General features: G+C 40.2%; 1 protein-coding gene across 1 annotated transcript in view; it reads left to right on the plus strand.

The window, feature by feature from the left end:
* The window catches only part of LCOR (ligand dependent nuclear receptor corepressor), an 80178-nt gene that overhangs the window by 52641 nt on the left and 6825 nt on the right, over nucleotides 1-20712 (plus strand). The window contains exons 4-6 of the mRNA XM_074959507.1: nucleotides 5315-5447; nucleotides 13481-13768; nucleotides 17303-17396. Coding sequence (XP_074815608.1) covers nucleotides 5315-5447; nucleotides 13481-13768; nucleotides 17303-17396 — 515 coding nt within the window. The remainder of the gene's footprint in view (nucleotides 1-5314; nucleotides 5448-13480; nucleotides 13769-17302; nucleotides 17397-20712) is intronic.

Genomic DNA, 20712 nt, shown 5'->3' on the forward strand with positions numbered 1-20712 from the left:
AGAGGCTGTATTGACTCTTCCCCAACAAATCATGTTCATCTATGTGTCTGATCATTCTGTCCTTTGCTGTAGTTTCAACCAGTTTTCCTGGTATTGAAGTTATACCACCTGTAATTGCCAGGATTGCCACGGGAGCCGTTAAAAAGAATCAGTGTCACATTGGCTATCCTCCAGTCGTGTGGTATAGAGGCTGATTTAAGCAGTAGGTTACATATCCCATTTAGTAGTTCTGCAATTTTATGTTTGAGTTGCTTTAGAACTCTTGGCTGAATCCCATTTGCTCCTGGTGACTTATTACTGTTTCATTTATCAGTTTGTTCCAAACCGCACTAAATGCAAACTCTGTGAATCAAATTAATCCTTGGTGTAGTTCAGTCGAAGACAATGGATTTACATCAAGGATGAGCTTGGCTCTATTATCAGGAGCTGATACAAGGCTGGGAGGCCCCATCTGTGGAAGTGGAATCAGATGGCGGATAAGCAGATTTGAGAAGGATTTGGGTGAATCTGAATTGCCTATTTAGACAAACAGTCCCACAGAAAATAAAGATACTGAAGGGTCTGGTATTGCTCGGTGCATGGCAAAAATCTAAGACGAGCATCTGCAATTTGGTCCATTTTGTGCAAATCAGGTATGGTCCTCTTGTTCCTGTCCCATTGCTAATACAACCCGTAGCTGAAAGCTTGGATGTCCTTGCTGTATTGTGAATATAGCATGCTAGCTTTTTCTTCCTAGTATCAACACATGGTTCCAGTTGTGCACAGGACTTGACCGTCATGTACATTGAATGAGATAAACTTTAAAGTATAGACGTTAATGTGCAGCAAATGCTAACTCTTTAGGGTCACTTTACTCACTGCTTAATTTGTGCCAGGGCTGACTCCTGGCACCTCTGGGCTTGGCAGTTCATAGCCCCAGCATCTCTGGGCTTGCATGTCAGTTATGAAAGTAAAAAAATTGTTTGAGCCCTGGCACCTCTTCCATTACAAATTAAGCTCTGCACTTACTGTATCCCTTATACTGTGTGGCATTTGTAAACAAGTGAGTAGGAAAAACGTAGGACACGCCACATTTGGACTGTTGGGCGGAGTTCTGCTCTCACGGGTCCAAGGAAATTGTAGAAGTAAACACGCAGGAGGGGAATGCATCAAAAGAACACTCGAAATAACATAGGGACTTGAGGCTCTTCATTATCCAAACATGTTAGGCCCGAGGAGGATTTGATTTAAGATTCTGAATAGGCTGGAGAGGAGAGATGTTCCAAGGCTAAGCTGAGTGTCAGTCATCATAGAATTAGACAGAGTTTATTTATCAAAAGAGTTAAACAGATGGAAGAAGGTGAGAGTGGCTGCAGTACCAGAAATGTGTAGATTCCAAGGCCAGAAGGGATCATTATGGTCATCTAGTCCAGCGTTTCTCAAATGCGGCCACCAGGGACTTTTCTGGCGACCAACAGCCTACTGGGCTGGGGGCGGGGGCAAAGTAGCAGCCACTCCCCCTCCGTGTTGCTCCTGGATGCCTTGCCTTGGTGTTGGTTGCTGGGGCTGCCAGCAAGTGTTGGGCTCTGCTACCCTCTGGAGACACCTGGGGCACAACACTGGAGGAGCAGGCACCCGGTGGGTTCTCCATCTTCCCAAGGGCCGTGGGGCTCAGGCTTTGGGCTTCAGCCCTGGGGTGGCAGGCTCTGGCTGCGGGGGGCTAGAGCCTGAAGCCCCGCCACCAGAGTCTGAGGCCTGCTGCTGCGCAGCCGGAGCTCGGGACTGGAGCCTGAAGCCCCGCAGCCAGAGCCCGCCGCCCCAGGGCTGAAGCCCAAAGCCTGAGCCCCACCGCCCCTGGAAAGGTGGAGCTTAATTTGTCCCCAGGCTTGCCAGGGCTGAGTAAGTCTGCTATGAAAAGTGATACTTATCTGTTTGTTAATATCACTTTTCACATCAGATTTACTAGCTAGCAATAAATAAATTACACTAATTTGGATGTGTATATGTGCATATTTATTTGTTTTTCCTAAAGCTAATTAAGTATTTTAGGGAAAAGTGTGAGAGCAGCCATCAGCAAGAGTTGGTGGCCGCACTCTGAGGCCACCAAAAAATTTGTTCTGAGAACCCCTGATCTAGTCTGACCTTCACATGGGTGTGAATTCATAACTGATAGACCAATAACTGGCGGCAGCTAGGAAGGCTCCCTGTACCTGCTGTTTCTTAAAAAGTAGATCCTGCTCTCTCTCTTACAGTGTCAAAGGAATCTGTATGATCATACTTTTAACTTCCCTGTTAATGCAGTAAAAATAATCCTGTTAGTAGGTTCTCCTCCCCAGGCCCACTGTGGGTTGAAACATTAGAGCCTCTTTTGGAACCCTTGGGATAAACGGGAAATCCCTCCCTTCCTTTCACGGTGGCTCTGTGTCATGAAGATCATCCCTCTGGAGGAGAGATGGATGTGGTTGGGCAATGCCACTCCAGAGACATGACTTGAGCAATGTGAAGTGCTTCCTTTCCCATGGAAAGATGGATCTGCCTATGCAGCGTTCCAACCCTTGCTGGTGTCCTTAGCGCCGTATGTAACACCAAGTGTGATATTTTTGAGGGGGCTGCAGACAGGGTGGTATATAACCATATATTTTATTACTTCAAGTAAAAACGCCCTGGAGATTAAATTGTGAATTAAATTTATAAAGGATGCCATTTCACTTGGCGCATGTGTGTATGTTTTCAGCTGAAGGACAGAGTTTAATAAGTTTAAACAGAGTATGGATAGTACTGGTTTGTTTGAACTCTCTTCCTTCCAATAAACTACTTCAACCATATCTTTATCTGGCTTCTTTTAGGGCGTTCTAGGTTGCAATTTCTAGAACAGTGCTGTAATTATTTTGTAATTCTAGCACAGACGTAAGATTTCAGTCAGCTTGAATGCTCTCTGTACTGTCTGACTGCTTTACACGCTAGTTCTGTGTGTTCAGTACACATCCTTCCTTTTAACGGTTCTAGGAAGGGAGCTGGACAGCACAGAGTGGATTGAATTGGTGCTGTTTTGGTGTAGTTACAGAATTAGAGTTGTGTAACTGAAATTGCAGCCTGGAGAAAACAGTTGCACACTGTCCAGCTTTATGGTGTTGGTCAGTACCTTCTTCCCCTTTCCAAGCCCTCACTTATCTCCCATGACCATCCTTACTGTTTCTGTGTGGGGGACTAGATGGGACAATGAGTTGATGCACTTCCAGAGGTGTATGTTTAAATCCTGAGATCAGAAGTAAAAATTATTTTCGTAGTCCTTTCCTAGTCCTCTTTTGTCCACATCAGTCACCACATAACTCAGCATGACGAGCAGACTGTGCTCAAGGAGAGCTCAGGGTTGGGATGACAGTGGGTGGTGCAGGCCAAGATTGAGGTGCCTTAGCAGAGCTATTTAGGAGAAAAGCCTGCCCTTGCTCTTGGCTCTAATCTGTGCTGAGTGTCTTGCTTTCACAAGCAGTCAGATTCACACACATTTTTTAAAAGGAAAGAAAACAATCTTTCTAACTGAAGTATACTGAAAAGAGTAATGTATTTGTAGCAGTTGTTTAGAGGATGGAGTGGGGAGTACGCTACGGAAATTTGTGGATTACATGATGTTCATCGAGGGATAGCAAATGCATTGGATGAAAATATTCAAAAATAAAACAATCTTTTTAAATTGGAGAAATGGCCTGAAATAATGAAATGTACAAATGAGTCATTTGGAAGGAATAATAAAATATGCAAATATAATAATACCTAGCTTGTATGTAGCACAGTTCGTCAGTAGATCTCCAAGTACTTTACAAAGGAAGTCAGTATCTTTATCCCCCCATTTTACAGAGGGGGAAACTGAAGCACACAGAGATGAAGTGATTCGCCTAAAGTTACCCAGCAGGCCAGTGGTAAACCTGGGAATGGAACCCAGGTCTCCAGAGTTCCACTCCAGTGCTCTATCCACTACGCTGCACTGCCTCTTTTGTTTAAAGTGCCTTTGTAAATAGTGGGAGATAACTGGGAAACGTCTCCCAAACTCTGTGGCGCTGGCAGCTTCCCAGAATCCAAAGAGTTGCACCTAATTTGTATAGCACTTTTCACTTTTTGAAATGAATTTGTCATAACACCTTCCTTGCACCAAACAATGTAAAATATAACATGGACAAATATCAACTCAAATTTACAATCTGCAAAAATGACTTTTAAAAAGAACTACCCCACTTTCTTATACACACCACACACACGTGGATGTACACAAAAGGGAATATGCCTTTCCAACTCAACCAATCTACTCAGAGACAGAGTAAATATAGAACATTATTATGTATAGTAGAACGTAGCTAATTCTTACTATGATCAACTGAAAACCTGGTAATTTGCAATATCCAGTGGTCTCCACCCATTTTATAGGAAAAATTTAATAGACAGTGTGTGAATATACTACAGTACGACTAAATATAATTAAGGTTTTCCAAATAATGCATACCAACTGCACCTTTAAAAATAAATGAACATGTACACTTCTAGACTTTTGACTTTAGGTTTCTTAACTACAGTTTTCTAATTTTTTTTTTTTAAATAAAAATTGTAGTGACACATGCACACTTCTCTCTCTCTCTCTCTCTCTCTCTCTCGTAATGAAGCTTTTTCTTTTGGAATATTCTTGAAACCAGCCAGTTGCTCTCAGTTGAGTTTTAAGAGGGATTTCACGAGCTTATGATTCTTCTGTTCATTCCAGTTTGGTGGCAATATTGTGAATCTAGAAGGTTATTCTCCATTTAAAAGTTGGTGATACGTGTCTTGCCACAGACTGTGCTCAGGTCGTGCTCAGTTTGCCTGGAAGCTGTGCAAAATGTGGGGGTGGGATGAGAATTATTTTCTGTGTGTTCTGTCATCTTCTATTTCATATAGAACTAAAAGTTCTCAATGAAGATTAAGTGTTTGAAGCCAGTTTCTTGGCCAAATGCACGGTGAAATATTCAGCCTTTTCTCTGTCCTAAGTATCCCTCATTTCCTCTACTGCTGTCATACTGGAAAAAGCACTGATTACCCTCTTTAGGTTTATATTTAATATTTTGGCCTTTCCAACATACTGCATTTCATGATTTTGTTGTTGTTGATGTGACTTAAGGTTTAAATCTTAATTATCAAGATGGGTCTATTGGGTAGGCAGTCATTGCATAACTACAAGTTTTGGTGAAAAACCTCTTTTTATAATGGTGCTGGTTTAAAGAGTGCTTGATAGCTGTGAGTGATTTATTAATGTGGCAGGGGGAGAGGGCTTACAAACATTTCATTTCATTACTTTTTTTTTTTTTTTTTGCAGGAACACCTACTCAGTCTGGATGAGCCAGCTTCGGAAGCTGGGCAAAAAGCTCTACTTAGACAAGAGCAAGCAAAAATCATTCGGTTTGAGCGGCAAGCAGAAGAGTTCCTCAATGCAGTCTTTTACAGGAAAGGTTGGTCCTAGTGAAAGAATGGCATCTCTGGCCTGGCCCTTTGCCTACAGTACGAGTGTCTCAGAGATGGGCTGCTGGAGTTTTCAACATTGCTTCAGTGTGTTCAGTTACTTTACCCCTTTATTGTGTTTAGTTTTAGAAAGGGGTAAAGAGGAAACAGTCTTCTCTCTGAGGGTCAGGGAGAGACACCTATTACAAGCCCTAAAACCACCCTGGCAAGAGAACTGGGTTGTTTGGGGTTTTTTGCATTTTGAGGGAGCAGTGTTCAATATTTGCCCAGCAGAATCTTCCCTGTAATCCAATGCAAGGGTAAGTGGAGAGTTTGATGGAAGTTGTAGTTCCATGATGCGGAACTGCCAAGTCCTAGCAACAGTTAGGTCACAGAGGGGCTGCTCTAGTTTATACCACTGCCATAAGCTACCACTGGACCCCCACACTAGTGAAGGATAGGTGTGGCAGAGCTCTGTGCTCCCCTCTACTGAGGAGAGAGAGAGGCAACTGATGCAGGACTTCGCTCCACTGGCTTTACACCAATGGGGAGTTCCCCTTTGCAAAGAGAATTTGCCACTGTCAACTTGTAGCTCAAGCAGACTGAAGAATGCAGCTCATTGTCTGTCTTGGCCTTTGTTTAGTGTTTGTTTGTGTTTGGTTTGTTCAGCTACATGACAGTAACAGCATGCTTCCCTGCCTGGCAGCGTCCTTGGCTTGGCAGGGTCTGCCACTGGGGCCTCACTCCTCAGCCCCATGGCTTCCACTAGGGGCTGTAGCCGGGGCCGCGCACCTTAACCCCACAGCTTCCGCTGGGGGCTGCAGCTGGGACCCTGTGCCCCTGCCTGCCTTGCAGCTTCCCAGGGCCATATGCCCCCCTGCTGTGGCTGAGGCTTAGTGGGGGTTGTAGCTGGGGCCATGTACCCCTGTTCTGGAATGGAGGCCGTGAGCCTCTTGTGGCTGTGCTCTCTGCTGCGGCCACTGGAGCCGGGGCTGTCAGTTCCCCCAAATCTCCCAATGGGACTCCATTCCTTCCCCCTTCCTAGCTCTACCCCCTGCTTATTTTTAGTAAAGTAACAGATAGGTCACCAGCTCCATGAATTTTTGTTTATTGCCCGTGACCTGTTCATGACTTTTACTAAAAATAACTGTGATAAAATCTTAGCCTTACTCATGGACTGTGCTTTAGACCTTTTATGTAGTCCACCAGAGTCTGTAGCATTTTTCTGTGTTTGAGAAAATTCTAAGCTTTTGTTAGATGTGTACTTTTATTGTAAAAAATTTGTTTAATTTTCTAATTATTAACCAATGGTACCCAAGAGAAGTGTCCATTTGGCTTCAAGAGACAGTGCAGCTGCATCAGCAAGATTTCTGCTGCTTGCTGTTATGCTCAACTCTATTCTTCTTTAGCATTTAAATCTGAGAATTGTTTGTAAAACGGTTTGAATATATAAAGTGCTATATAAGTGCTGTGTATTTTATTTGTATTTATCATTTATATTCAGTAGTTTGTGCTCTTCTGTCCTAATTCTTCATCATGAGTTAATGAGATTATCTTGAGCCACTCTACCTTGGAAGGCACATGACAGTCACTGTGCCTTTAAAGCCGCAGGTTGCAGTGATGTGTGACTGCAGGTGTATGTTCTGTGTCTTCTCTCCTTATTTGGAAATGTTAATTGGTCTAGTTATAAGCTATACCCCATGTTGTGGGCACTCTATATCTGCATGTAATCCACCTCGTGTGAAATTTCCCCAGGCAGCTTTAATGTTTTTGAAGAGTTCTGCATCCTCCCATGTATACCTCGAGGGGATGTGTCAAACTTTTGCCGGCAGTATCTGGGTCTGAGATCTAGGCTTCAAGAACTCTGATTCTTTTTACTCTCTTTGGCCCTATCTTGGACATCCTTCAACAGGCCTTAATAAAACCTTAAGGAAAAGGAAGATTGCACCTTAGGTGAAAAGAGCCTTTATACGTCCTCTGTGTTACAACGTAAGCCTCATTCATCTATCTGGTCTTTTTCCTGTATATATTCCTTAGGTACAACTCAGCCCAAGATAAACTCTTGGTATGCCCTGCCCTTAACAGAAAAACTTACATGAAGGGCTAGTATAATGTACAGAAATACATTAAATATTTACAAAACCTTTCAGAAGTTTACGACTATTATACCAGTATAAGATTATGAAATGTGATTGTATAGTGAACTACACTTCACAGGGAGTAAAATGTTGTTGGTATTATTTATTTAGGGTTAGATTGTGGCTTGCTATATGCATCCTTGTAGAGGAGAATTTAAATCACTAGTCAGGAAGACTCGATTTAATCATAGATTTCTACATAAAAGTGCATTCTTGTTGGCTGTTATAACCTTAATACATATTCTTCACAACTAAGAGATAGATATAGGTTTCATTTTTAGAAGGTACACACTATACATTTTTTAAGTAATTTAGTTTGAAAACTTTTCAGATTAGTTTTACAGCTATATCAGAAAATGAATGATTGTTTGGTTATTTCATTTACCAGCGGTAATTGAAGCAGATATTTATGAAGTCATTGGGAGGTGAACTATCTCCAGTTCAACAGGTTAATCATTAATATTTGGAGGATTTTCTTCCCATGCTGTATTAGGAGGAGAACATCACCAGACAGACATTTAAATTGTTTTATTTAACTAAAACAGCAACACTATGTATTGTGGATTTTTTTCTTCAACAGCAAACATATAATATTTTAACAAAACAAGCATATTAATTTTGAATTTAGTTAAACATTCAAGTTTTTTAAAATCAGGTTTGTTTTTGTTAAAATTGTTTTTAATTAAAATACTTAAAAAAAAATTTTTTTTTTAACAAGAATTAAATCGACTACCTCAGCCAGGTCAACATGAGAAACATAAAATATTGGCTTCTGCAGCTAACTCAGTCGTCTTCACCTTCATTTTCCTGTTTGTTCATAATCTGGAAAAGAAAAACATGCTTTCCTGCTTCTTCAAATTGAGAAATCATTCGGGACCTGGAATGAATTAGTCCAAAGGAAGAAAATATTCTTTCTACACTGGCAGAAGAAGCTACTGCTGTGAGATGATCACTTCAACAGTCTCTGAATCCCAGTGCTTAAGTGACTTCCACCAGTTCACTGGTGTGGCTTTCTTTAAAACATCATCAGCAAACATATATTTCTTGAATGGTTCACCCTAAGCTCTGAAGTTTGATGGTTGGCATTACAGAGGGATGATTGCTGGATGTCCATGTCACAGCCAACTCCTCTTCTTCAGTTGTTAAAGTTTGTCCCTGGTATTGAGTATTGAGAATATTTGCAAGAAAATGAGCTGCAGATAGTGCTTGTCCCACTTGTTTTCTTAATGCTTGTAATTTAACCCTGTCATTGCATGTTTCTCTTTTTAAGATCATAGAATATCAGGGTTGGAAGGGACCTCAGCCGATCATCTAGTCCAATCCCCTGCTCAAAGCAGGACCAATCCCAGTTTTTGCCCTAGATCCCTAAATGGCCCCCTCAAGGATTGAACTCACAAGCCTGGGTTTAGCAGGCCAATGCTCAAACCACTGAGCTATCCCTCCCTTAGTTCCTTCCAAATTTCAACAGTGTCAGCAATAAACCAGCGATTTCCCTGCATTTTGTGCAAGGCTACAGAAATAGGCTTCAGGGTACTCAGCATGTGTTCAACATTTCTCTTCAGCCCAACGGTGAGAACTTTGGCTGTGACAGTGCCATCTATTTTCTCACAATTTTGTTCAGAAAGGAGATTAGGCCAATTCTTGATACAGTGCTCAAAACAGTCCACAACTGAGTTCCGTCGTGTGTCTTGTGGGAGCGTTAGCTTGGTTCCTCCCAAGCTGCGTATTAGACATTTGAAATTTTTTTCACAGTTTGTTATAGCTTTTACTGTTACTTCTTGTAAGTATTCTGCTGTAAGGAAGACATTCCCTTCTTCTGGTGTCACACAAGCACATACAACAGGATCATTGTGGACATTGCTCCCCCCTCAAGACTCAGGTTAACAATTTCACCCTCTAGACCTTTTGCACACTGCTCAATTTCTCTTTCATACACTTTATCCAGCAATTTGCCTGCGACATCTGCTCTGTTGGGTGGACTGTATCTTAATGACTGAACCATGTTAATGAAGTGTGGGTTCTCAGTCATACAGAAAGGAGAATTTGTTGCATAAACAAACCAAAGAATTTTTTCATCAGTTACCTCTTTTTGTAAACTGCACGTTCTTATCACAAACTTATGTATGCTTGTTTCTGGATGATGGAGATTTTTGTTTTCTTTTTGCTACAGGTGATATACTGTGGCTATGTGACATACATGATGTGACTGAAAAACTATCATTGGCAGATAACTCTGAAACTATAGAAAATTATGGTGATCTTGAAGGTGGATAGTCTTCAGAATCCTGTATGTTGAGGATGGATTCTCCTAAACAAAATAAGTCAATGCAGTTATTTAATTATTATTACCATACTGCTCATTTAGTATTACTCATTTCATTCACTGACACTCAGTACTACTTTAAAGGTGAAATTGTAAAGGAAGCTCTGCCTATTTCAGCTATTTATTTTTTTTATCACAACTGCATCTAAAATGACAGTACCATAGAGTAACAACAATATTTTTTGCTCAAACATGAGAATTCAAGAATAGTCCAGAAGGAAGACAGGCAGTCCTTAAGAAAGAAGTATGAAATAAAAGTTTACCGACCTGAAGATCCTGAATATTCAGACATGTTCCTTTCATCATCTTTCAACGCAGCTTCCTCCTGAGAAGGAACACTTCTCATGATGATGTTTCATTTGGGCAACCAGGCCTTGCATTTCTTTGTTGCACTGTTTGCATTTTGCACGCATGCCTGTCTTACCTCAAGGTAGAGGAACTTCATTAAAATATTCCCAAACTGGGTCTGTTTTACGGCCTGTTGCCATTATAGGTTTTTCCTTTTAGTGAGAGAACAGTATGGTAGATCTCAAATCAGTGAAGGCTACACTCAGGAAGACCTCAAGATTTCTGGAATATGCTGCTCAAACAGTTTCACTTTTGTTTCTACTGCCTGTCCCTCCCTTCTCACATTTATCTCTAGACTTCTCCTCCTTGTCCAGAACTATTCCGCCCCCAACAATCTTCTATTCATTGAACTTTCTGAAACTTTCCACTTTTAGAAAGAGGTAAGGGATTGACTCTGTGTACACAAATTTGCAGAGGGACAATAGGGTTGAGGTCTGTTATTTCTCACCTTCTATATATTATTTATTAAAACATTTTTGCTGTTAACAAGCATGTTATCTCTGGAGACGCAAATCCATAGTTTTGAGAACTGCAAAACTAAGCATCTCTGATGGTATCTTCTAGACTGAGCACTGAGTCTCATTGGGTGGATAGAAAGATTAATTTAAATAATCTATACAGAAGCCCCTGGAACCCCATAAGATTGGGTTCCTAATCCATGAACTATAGGAACTCATTTACAAAACTTTTCTTAAACGTTACATGAATATATTGTCTCATTCGATAGAATTAGAATTTATGATCCCTATTCCATGATGAGATATCTTTGCGCTGTAATGTATCTTAATTAAAACTATCTTTAGATAGGTTTTTTCCTCAAAAAGCATTTTATAAAAAAAAATCTGATTTAAATTAAAAAATCAGATTTTTTTGATTTTTTTTAAAAAAAATCATTGATTTGTATCCACCCTGGTTCAAGCCCAGATACTGGTATTTTATATTTTACAGACAAATAAAATGACAGGTTCTTGCCCCATTAATCTTTTATTTTTAATACACAAGATGACAAAAAAGGTAGTGGAAGAGCAAGGCATGCAACAGTATATTCATTGAAATATGCAGCACATAATATTATCCCCCTCTCCTTTTTCTCTAGAACAAAACCATTTTAACCTAGGCAGACAACTAAAACAGATTGCAGCTATTAAGGGTAAATAATCACTTACTGTTTTGTTTTTGCTCCATTTGAAGTTTCATGACATTGGCTACAAGTAGTCCTTTTTGAAGTTTTAAAAACTTGTTTTTCTATTGCACAGACTTATCTGAATATTACATATGATAATATACATACAATAATATTACATACGATAATATAATGAAAATTGAGTTTTAAAAGCTTCAAAAATCACCACGAGTACTTGTTTTGTGGCCAAATTAAACACTTGCGAGCTGTGTAGCAGGACTTCTTAGTTTCTGTGATGCAGTGGTTGTGGATCTGCTGCCTGTCCACAAAGCATGACTAATCTGATACAGTGATAATATTTTAAAATGTATCTGTATTAAACTAGTCCCCAAACCCCCAGACAGAATTGGGGCTTTGTTGTGATACGCCCTGAACAAACACGAATGTTTTTAATATAAATACAATTTATTCCCTATTTTCCCCATATCACATTCCTCATTAGTTGCGAGGCACCTATTTTAAAAATAGTGTTTTGTTTTTATTCAGCACCTTTCATATTAGAGGACTTCACTCAGTAATGAACCTCATGCTGCAGTGACCTTGTTGGAAGGGATGGAAAGGATTCCTAGAACTTCTCCTGGCTTTTTAGATGGAATTACTTTGGAGTCTGTGGGTCAGAGAAGTAAGGCCCCACTCATGGGGATATTTATTGGGTACCACTGTGCTTTTGGAAAAGTTACTCTGTTAGAGGGCTTTCCCTTCACCCTCTCCCCTGGTTCTTGTCACGTAGACAGAAAGCAGAAGACCAGAAGTCCGAAGTGCAAACAATGCAATGTTTACTGGGGTTAGTTTCCAAGCAAACATATTCCAAAGCCCTTCACACCAGTTGGGCTTATCTCTATACACCGATAGGGTCTGTTCCCCAGGGTTCCCTTCCCAGCTCTGATGCTGCAGAGCATTTACCCCGTGTCCCCCTTCCCAGCTCTGACGCCGCAGAGCGTTGCCTGTGTCCCTATTCCTGGTTCCCATTCCCCCCCCTCGCAAATATAATTCCGATTTCCCTTCGTCCCACTTCCTGTTTGACCCCAGTTTATATAGTAATATTTTCAGCTATACCTTAACCAGTCATTTTACTGAAATTTAACTAACCAATCCTAACATATTGTAACATAATTTTCTAACCAATTATATCCCACTACCCTAATTAACTTACACCTAGCAAAATTAATTGTACAGCAGACAGAAACAATTAGAGAACCAGACAGATTAACAATAGAAAAGTGGGGGCTATAAAGATAAAACATACAGAAATGAGGGTTTCACAACCATTGATAAGTGATTTCCTGCCAGACAGGATGCTTTCAAACTGGGTTTTCTTAAACCATCCTAAGATCTGTTTATCTTGTGGTGATGGGCATTATCAGGACAGGATCATTTTCCTAACAGCCCAGCACCACCTTATTTCAATGTGACTGGTTTGGAATGTGAGGATGTGACCATAGGCTTTCCAGTTTATGGCTGCCTCTGCTTAGCCAAAGGCCTTAGCCTAAGAACAAGCCTCAGGCTATCCAAGTGAAAGAAGGCCCATACAAAGGCGGACTTTGATTTTGATTCTTTGTTTTTATACCCCTGTAACTAGCTAAGTGATAAAAATACACCTAAATTCTTAAAGTATAGGCCTTTACAGGCAGGCCTGAATATCTATATTCTAACATACTCCAGGTAACTTACTGCAGGTAAGTTACTCCACTCTTCCACTGTAAACCTGTTCTGGTTTTTGTAAAAAACTTCTGTTTAAAATTATTACTGTACATTTTCCTTCATGATTCTGGTTCTCCTTCCAGCCCCTCTCAAAAATGCATTTGGGATATACTTATTGGGAAAAAAAGTTTAGGAAATATTACTTAAATCTTGTAGGAATATTGTTATATTGAGGATCTATGTTATAAATAGCAACACTTTGTTATTTAGGTATCTTAAGAATAAGTTGCGTCTCCTTGAAGGAAGTATTGCATCTTTAAGAAAATCTAGAGAGTGAAATGTAATATTTTGATTTCAAAGTTACACTTGTAAAATTCTTCCTTTTAAAAAAAAAAAAATCTCTGTTTACAGACAGTCCGGGGGTCTCTGACCCCAATATTCCCCTAGTGGCCCGGGAGATCATGCAGCGAATGATCCGACAGTTTGCTGCTGAATATACCTCAAAAAATAGCTCTACTCAGGACTCCAGCCAGCCCAATAGCACAAAGAACCAAAGCCTGCTGAAAGCATCTCTGGTCGCCTCCTCTCCCACGGCTGCAACTGCTCAGAACCCTGTGCTCAGCAAACTTCTCATGGCTGACCAAGACTCGCCTCTGGACCTTACTGTCAGAAAGTCTCAGTCAGAACCTAGTGAACAAGGTATGACTATTACCAAAAGTATCTTGCATTCAGTTCCAATATGCTAGAGGCATTGTCGGCACAAAGCAGGGAAGAATTAGAAGTGTAAACTGTTAAATGAAACACAGAATGGCAAAGTTGTAGACCCCATAATGCAGTGTATAATGTCGTGACTGATTGGATGTGATGGGGTGGGAGAAGGAAGTTGCTGAAAAATTGGAGGCTATAAAAATATATGTGCCTTTAATGCAAGAGGAGGAGAGGGGTTGACAAGGCTCCAAACTGTCTCTAACAACAAGGGTACTGTTCTAAGGAGAGCTATGCTATGAACGTGTGTAGTGTGTTTGTTTATGTACCTGCTGATAAGGCAAGATCAGAGAGTTAGGAAGCTTTATGTATAATGTTATCTTATGTTATTTGGTCAGAACAGTAGTCCTGAATCGTGTTTGGCTTGGATTAGAAGCAGTACTTTTTGAAATGCTAGTTATTCTTTGGCACGTTGCTGGTGAATGCAGGATAAAAAAATGGAATCCCTAAATTATACAATGGTTTCCTTGTTTATGTATTTAGCAGAAGTTTATTTTCATACATAAAAAATACTTTGCAGAATACAGACTGAATATCTTCTATAGTGCAGTGCTGCAGAGCTTGCGTTAAATGGATAACCTTGCTTTCTGTCAAACTGCTTTTAAAGAACAAATTCTCCGAACACCATTGTAATATGTGAACATTTTGTCTCTTCTTCCCTGAAACTGTATTGAATAGAGGGGATTATTGTGTCAAACGCAGAGGAGCTTTTAACAGGACTGATATGATTCAGATTAACCCTTTGAACTTCATGAGAATGTGTTAATAAAAGGTGTCTGAAGTGATCGCATGAAAAATAGGGTAGGCCTGTGTACCCCGTATTGGGAAAGGTTATTTTGAAAATCACTGCCTTTAAGTACACCTGCTAAAAAGGATTCATGTTTAAAGCTTTTAACTATTTTTATGTACAATTAATTTTGGGTACTGCAGACATCTTTCTAATATTCATTGTGAGAGACACATTTATGGAGGTTTTGGTAAGAAGGTTAATTCTGTGTGGTTACAAAAAACAAAACGAAACACATCCTGGAAACAGTGTCATGAACAAATACCATTAATGTCACTTACTGTAAATGGTCATGTCACTACTTAAGTTAAATATGGCAGCAGAGAGCCGCTGTAATGAAGATCGTGGTAGTGCCAGTACATTGTAAAGCTTATAAGGTTATAACTCAACCAACAGAAATTTGCTCTGGGCTAAATTTGGTATAAAAATCTCAGTCATGTGAATGGATCTTCTTGCAAAATTATAAAGAAATGAGTTCAAGTATTCAGGTCATTACAAGGTCCGTTTTCCTCCTAGTCCCTCTCCTAAAAGACCACTACAGAGGGTTTTTGTCTTAGCTCCTTTAATTGCAGAAATGTGTGCTGAAAAACAAAGTATTTATTGATAGGTTGTTCAGAAAATGGATGAACTGCTTTTGTTGTTGTTGTTTATCTGTCAAGATATAGAAAAACTTCAAGTGAATTTATGAATGTTCATAACACTTTTACTCTGTGCATGCATGTCATAATTCCATAATTATTTGCAGTTACGTGATTAATCCATATAAGTATGTGTTATAGTTTACATTGATATATGACAGATAATGAATGTGGCAAAAAACCCTGTTGTACTGATGTATTTAAGAGACTCTCTTGGAGCAGTTCCAGTGGTGCCATTTTGGTATATCTTTGTTTTGAAGGAGTGTTGGGGAAAATTAGATTATTCATAGCTATCCCCCTGTGGATAAGGAAGGAAAACACTGAAGGATCCCCCTCACCATCAAAGGCTCCTCATGTTATGGTGACCCTCCTGGCAGAGGAGAGATGGATGCGGCTTCCTTTTGAAGCAGTCATGCTCCTTAGGGTATGACTACACTTAAAACACTATAATGGTGCAGCTGCAGTGTTGTAGCACTTCAATGTAGACACTGCTTACACCAATGGGAGGGGTTCTTCTGTTATTGCTGGTAATCCACTTCCCTGAGAGGTGGTATTCTAAGAATTCTTCCATAGACCTAGCAGTGTCTACGCTGGGGGATAGGTCAGTATAGCTACATCTTTTGTGGGGGTGAGAGGTGGGGGATTTTTCACAGCCCTGAGAAACGCAGTTATGCCGATGTAAATTCCTGGTGTAGACCAGCCCTTAGTATATTTGCTTGAGAAGGGAATGCTGTTTCACTATGTTGTTGTACTTCTGTAAACACGTTGTGTCTGGGTATTGCTACATGCAAAACTAGAAGCCTGTTTACTTAAATTTGGATTATGCTACATTTCCAAACAGTGTATAGAACAATGTGCTGAAGGGGGAGGGGGGGGATTTGGGGAAATAAATGTCACATGGGCAGTTTGAGACAACCTGAGACCTTCCCTGCATTTTAATATATTTCATCATGAACATAAGAATTGATGGTACTTATTCAAGCTAGACATAGCATTGGCAAGTAGCTGTGGTAACTCTCCTCTTTGCCTTACCTATAAGCCTCGTGTTTCAGAGTTGCCAGTAATCTCAGGCATCTGGGCTTGTCTCAGAGAAAAGTTGTTTTTATTACAAATGGCCATTGTCTCCCATTGTTTCCAGTGGGATTGAGGTCAGGCTTTCCTTAGCAAAGATGGCTTCCCCATTCTCTGTGGTCTGGAAACTGGTCAGGAAACTTTTTAATGTTAGGGAATGTGTATGTGAAGTGGGGGAACAGAGAGGGAGATTGAAGTGGGAGGGACGAGAATATGAAGGGAGGCATGGGAGTGTAAAGGAAGAAGAATGTGGTTGTAGCAGGAAACTGTTCTGGGCCATGGAGCATGTGGAGTGAGGCAGAAGAGTGACAGGATGGAGAGGAAAGGTTGACAGCTTCCCCACTGGGACACTTCATCGTGGAGTAGGAGAGAAAGGGAAAGTTGCACAGGGAGCAGTTGAACAGGGACCTTGCATTTCTGGGTGTTCATTTGAGATTGAATTTCCAACCTGAAATTATCCCATGGGCCCAGAAATCCAGAGTCAGACCAAAAAGCAAATAATTTTTAGCCCTTATTTTAATGCCAATCTCATGATTTTTTGGGAGTCTTATTTTTGATTTTGGAACCTTTTGTGTTTAGTGATGCTGCAGTATGCAGCTAACTCTTAACATTACCTGGTGCTCTAGTCCTTTTCCTCTCCTAGCAAAGAGAAGTCAATTCTGCCAAACTCTGCCAGTCTATATAGTGACTGCAATGAGGACTAAAAGGAAGCCATCATGTGTAACTGAATTGGGAAAAAAGAAAAGGAGGACTTGTGGCACCTTAGAGACTAACAAATTTATTAGAGCATAAGCTTTCGTGAGCTACAGCTCACTTCATCGGATGCGAAGTGACTCCGACTCTCCAGTGATGAAAAGCCTGTGTGTTAAGCCACTGTACCATCTAGTCCTCTAGCATGTTTATTTTACCTAAGAGAAATCACAGCTTGCTCCTGTTTCTTTTTCTCCTCAAGTGATTCTTATGTCTCTGCAGACGGAGTGCTTGATCTGTCCACTAAGAAAAGTCCTTGTGCCGGCAGCACCTCTCTGAGCCATTCTCCAGCCAGCTCCAGTACTGCAGGGAATGGGTAAGGGAAAACAACTTACTACCATTTTTTAAAATAATTGATTTTATTTGATTTAGCATAAATTTATACCAGTTGCCTCCTGGTAACTGCTAGCGATTAATTTTGGTTTTAACCTTTTGGAGTAACGAGTTTTATTATGGGCCTTTTGCAAAAAATACCTTCTTCTCACCTGCCAAATAAAAGCTGATTGTAAACCAGGACAGGTTTTTTTTAAAAAAGATTAAATTTTAGAATTCAGTACTGCTGGTTCTTTTGGCCAATTTAATATCTGACCAAAGATTTCCCCTCACCTTCTTGTTGGGTTCAGTGGCTAGCAGTGTGAGTGTAGGTGCAAACTCACTCTCCCCTTAAGCTATGAAGACTCTGCTTTTTTTGCAGTATAATTTAGGGATTGGAGCTTTTAACACAACAATCTGGAAAATTTATTTGTGGGGTAAACGTTTTTTGGATAGTGAATGAAACTGAACTAGACTTTATTAGACAGGACTTACTACATTTTGGGAGGGGGGTACTTTCTTCTAGCACAAATTGCTGTCACAGCACTAAAAATATTTAGCAGTTCAGAAGACATAAATTGTGGGTCGTTAGTTATGGTCGATACATGTTATGGAGAGGTAATTTGTAACTGCCTTATAGTAAGAGAGAGACAAGATGGGTGAGATAATAACTTTTATTGGACAAGCTTCTGTTGGTGAAAGAGACTTGCTTTTGACTTACACTCAGCTTTTCTTCAGGTCTGGGAAAAATACTCAGAGAGTGGCAGCTAAATACAAGATGGAACAGATTGTTTAGCATAAGTAGTTAACACACATTCTACGAGACCATTCAAGGTGAAGCGTTAACTCCTCTGCAGTGGGGTTAAAGTGGGGTTAGTGGGTTACAGTGTCTTTATTAAAACCATGGTTTTTCGTGTCTAACAAAGTTATAAATTTAAGCTCCCAAGCTCATCTTTTGAAGGTGTAGTGTAGGTTTCCTCTGAGGATGAGGACTGAAAGGTCAGTTATGGAGTGATAGTTTTGTGAAAAGTGTTCGCCCACAGGTGAAAGGGTGTTTCTGTTTTAATCATTTTTCAGTGTGATTTCATTGGAGAGCAGCATAGTAATTGTCTAGTTTTATGCGCACAGTTGTTGTTGGGGGTATTGATCATAAAAGCAGTGGAGATATGTCTGCAAGTGTTTCATCTGTTCTGGCAGGGTCTGGTGCTGCTTTGAAGTTGGTGTCTCCTGGTCTGTGAGGAGCTTGCTTCTGATGATGATCATTCCTTTGGCGAGGTTGGGGGCATTGCTTGAACGCCAGAAGAGGGGATCTGGGAAAGATTTCTCCTAGGGAGTGGTCCCCATGAAGTATGGGTTGTAATTGTTTAATGGGCCACTTCACCTTAAATGGTCTCTTAGAATGTGTTAACTACTTATGCTAAACAATCTCTTCTGCCTTTTATTTAGCTGTGACACTCTGAGTATCTTTCTCAGACCTGAAGAAGAGCTGTGCGTAGCTCAAAAGCTGAGCGTGTCTCTTTCCCCAACAGAAGTTTGTCAATAAAAGCTATTACCTCACCCACCTGATCTCTCTAATATCCTGAGACGAAACAGGGCTACAGCACTGCTAGCATTAGCGCAGCTTAAATGAGGACATGCAGAAAGTCAGTTTAAACAACACTCTTGCATAAATTAGTTCCAGGTACCAGAGAATATTCTATCAGCAAATCTAGTTTTAAACTCCAAATTTCTCATGATTATGGCTGTGTATGTCTAGTGACCCTGGATGCTCAGACAGGAACCAGGCACTTGCACTAGGTGGTAGGCTGGGAGTCAAAGGGATTCAGGGTGTTGACAATGGGATTTTGCCTTGTGAACTTGCCGTGAGCAAAGAACACTTACATAGTGGAATATAGAAATAAGTGTTTTAGCCAGTTTGCCTAAAGAATACTTAATTGTTGGATTTAGCTTTATGAAAGTTGCTGGATTTTTAATTACTAAAAAAACTAGTACTGGCAGCCATTTACGTGACTAACCTCCTAACCTGTATCTTTCAATGACGGTTGCATTTACAGTGTTTCCTCTTCAAGATTTATTACTAGGTATTAAAAGGAATAATCTCAAGTTCTTGCTTGGATAGTTCCCCATTTACCACGTCAGTAGTTTTAAACTTTTTTCTAACTCTAAAATAAATCTTTCCCAGCAACTCGTCTGTTTCAGTTCAGAAAAGATTCTTTCAATCTCTGTTCTCCTACTCTGAAGGCATCAGAAGCCAACATGGCTCTGACCGCCTGCTTCCTTGTTTGCGTGTCAAAGGGTAGCCAGAATACAGCATGTGGAGTCTACAGGCCCCAGCATCCCATGCTATGTCCTGATCAGAGCTGTTGGAATCAAGAAGCATTGCATACTGACACCTATAGTTTCCTGCACGTTTGTGTTGCAAATGAGGGTGACTGCAGTCTGCTCTGTTTAATGCAAATTAGCACTGTCTCCTTAGCAAGCTGCCAATGCTATCTTAACTTCGGGAAACATTTGGGGCACCCTTAGGGTGGTTTACTAGTTCATTGCTACAGAGCCAGCAGGGAACACACATTGTTTATCTGAAGGGCCATCAGAAATAGTAGCTGTATCTTCTTCAATTCTTTGGGAGTGATGGATTTTATTCAGAATCCACGTGGACTCTTGTTACCAGATCACAATTTTTAAGGCATGTCAGATTCTGGAGGGAGATAAGCAGTATACCTTTTAAGCATCATGTGGATTGCAAATGTCTGCTAAAAGGGAATAACATAAGAGATACTTAGAGTAAGAACAATCTAAAATGCAAGGTTCCAAAAATATTAATTAGTGCAGCTTTTCTATAGAATTTCCTATCCTTGAATAAGCCATTCTTGCTCTGAACCTGGATGGCTTCACACCACGTTAATATCCCAGAGCTTCAAAACGTAATTGCTTCCTCCTGACATGCTTTTGCAGTCTCTTCTTTCAACTAATATCTGCCTTGAATATGGAAAGGTTTTAGGGTTTCTGTGTTTGTTTAGCTACTTTATTGTGGACCAGTATAATTTGGTATACAGTATTCTAAAAATGACCTTAAATAAGCATTCCTTGCTACAGGAATGCTCTTTGAAAAAAGCATTTAAAAACGAAAATGAATGTTTTGAGTTGATATTCTAAATTAACACTTTTATATTTAAAAAACACTGATTTTCCTGTTACTAACCCCTGATCTGAACTAAAATTTGTAGAGCTTGAACCTGAATAACTGTTCTGGAGGTAAGAAAAGACCATTTCTTCTAGCTTTGATGTATATCAGAGAATCAGGAACATGTATTTATGCA

Source organism: Natator depressus, chromosome 7, assembly GCF_965152275.1.
Source record: "Natator depressus isolate rNatDep1 chromosome 7, rNatDep2.hap1, whole genome shotgun sequence".
NCBI lineage: Eukaryota > Metazoa > Chordata > Testudines > Cheloniidae > Natator > Natator depressus.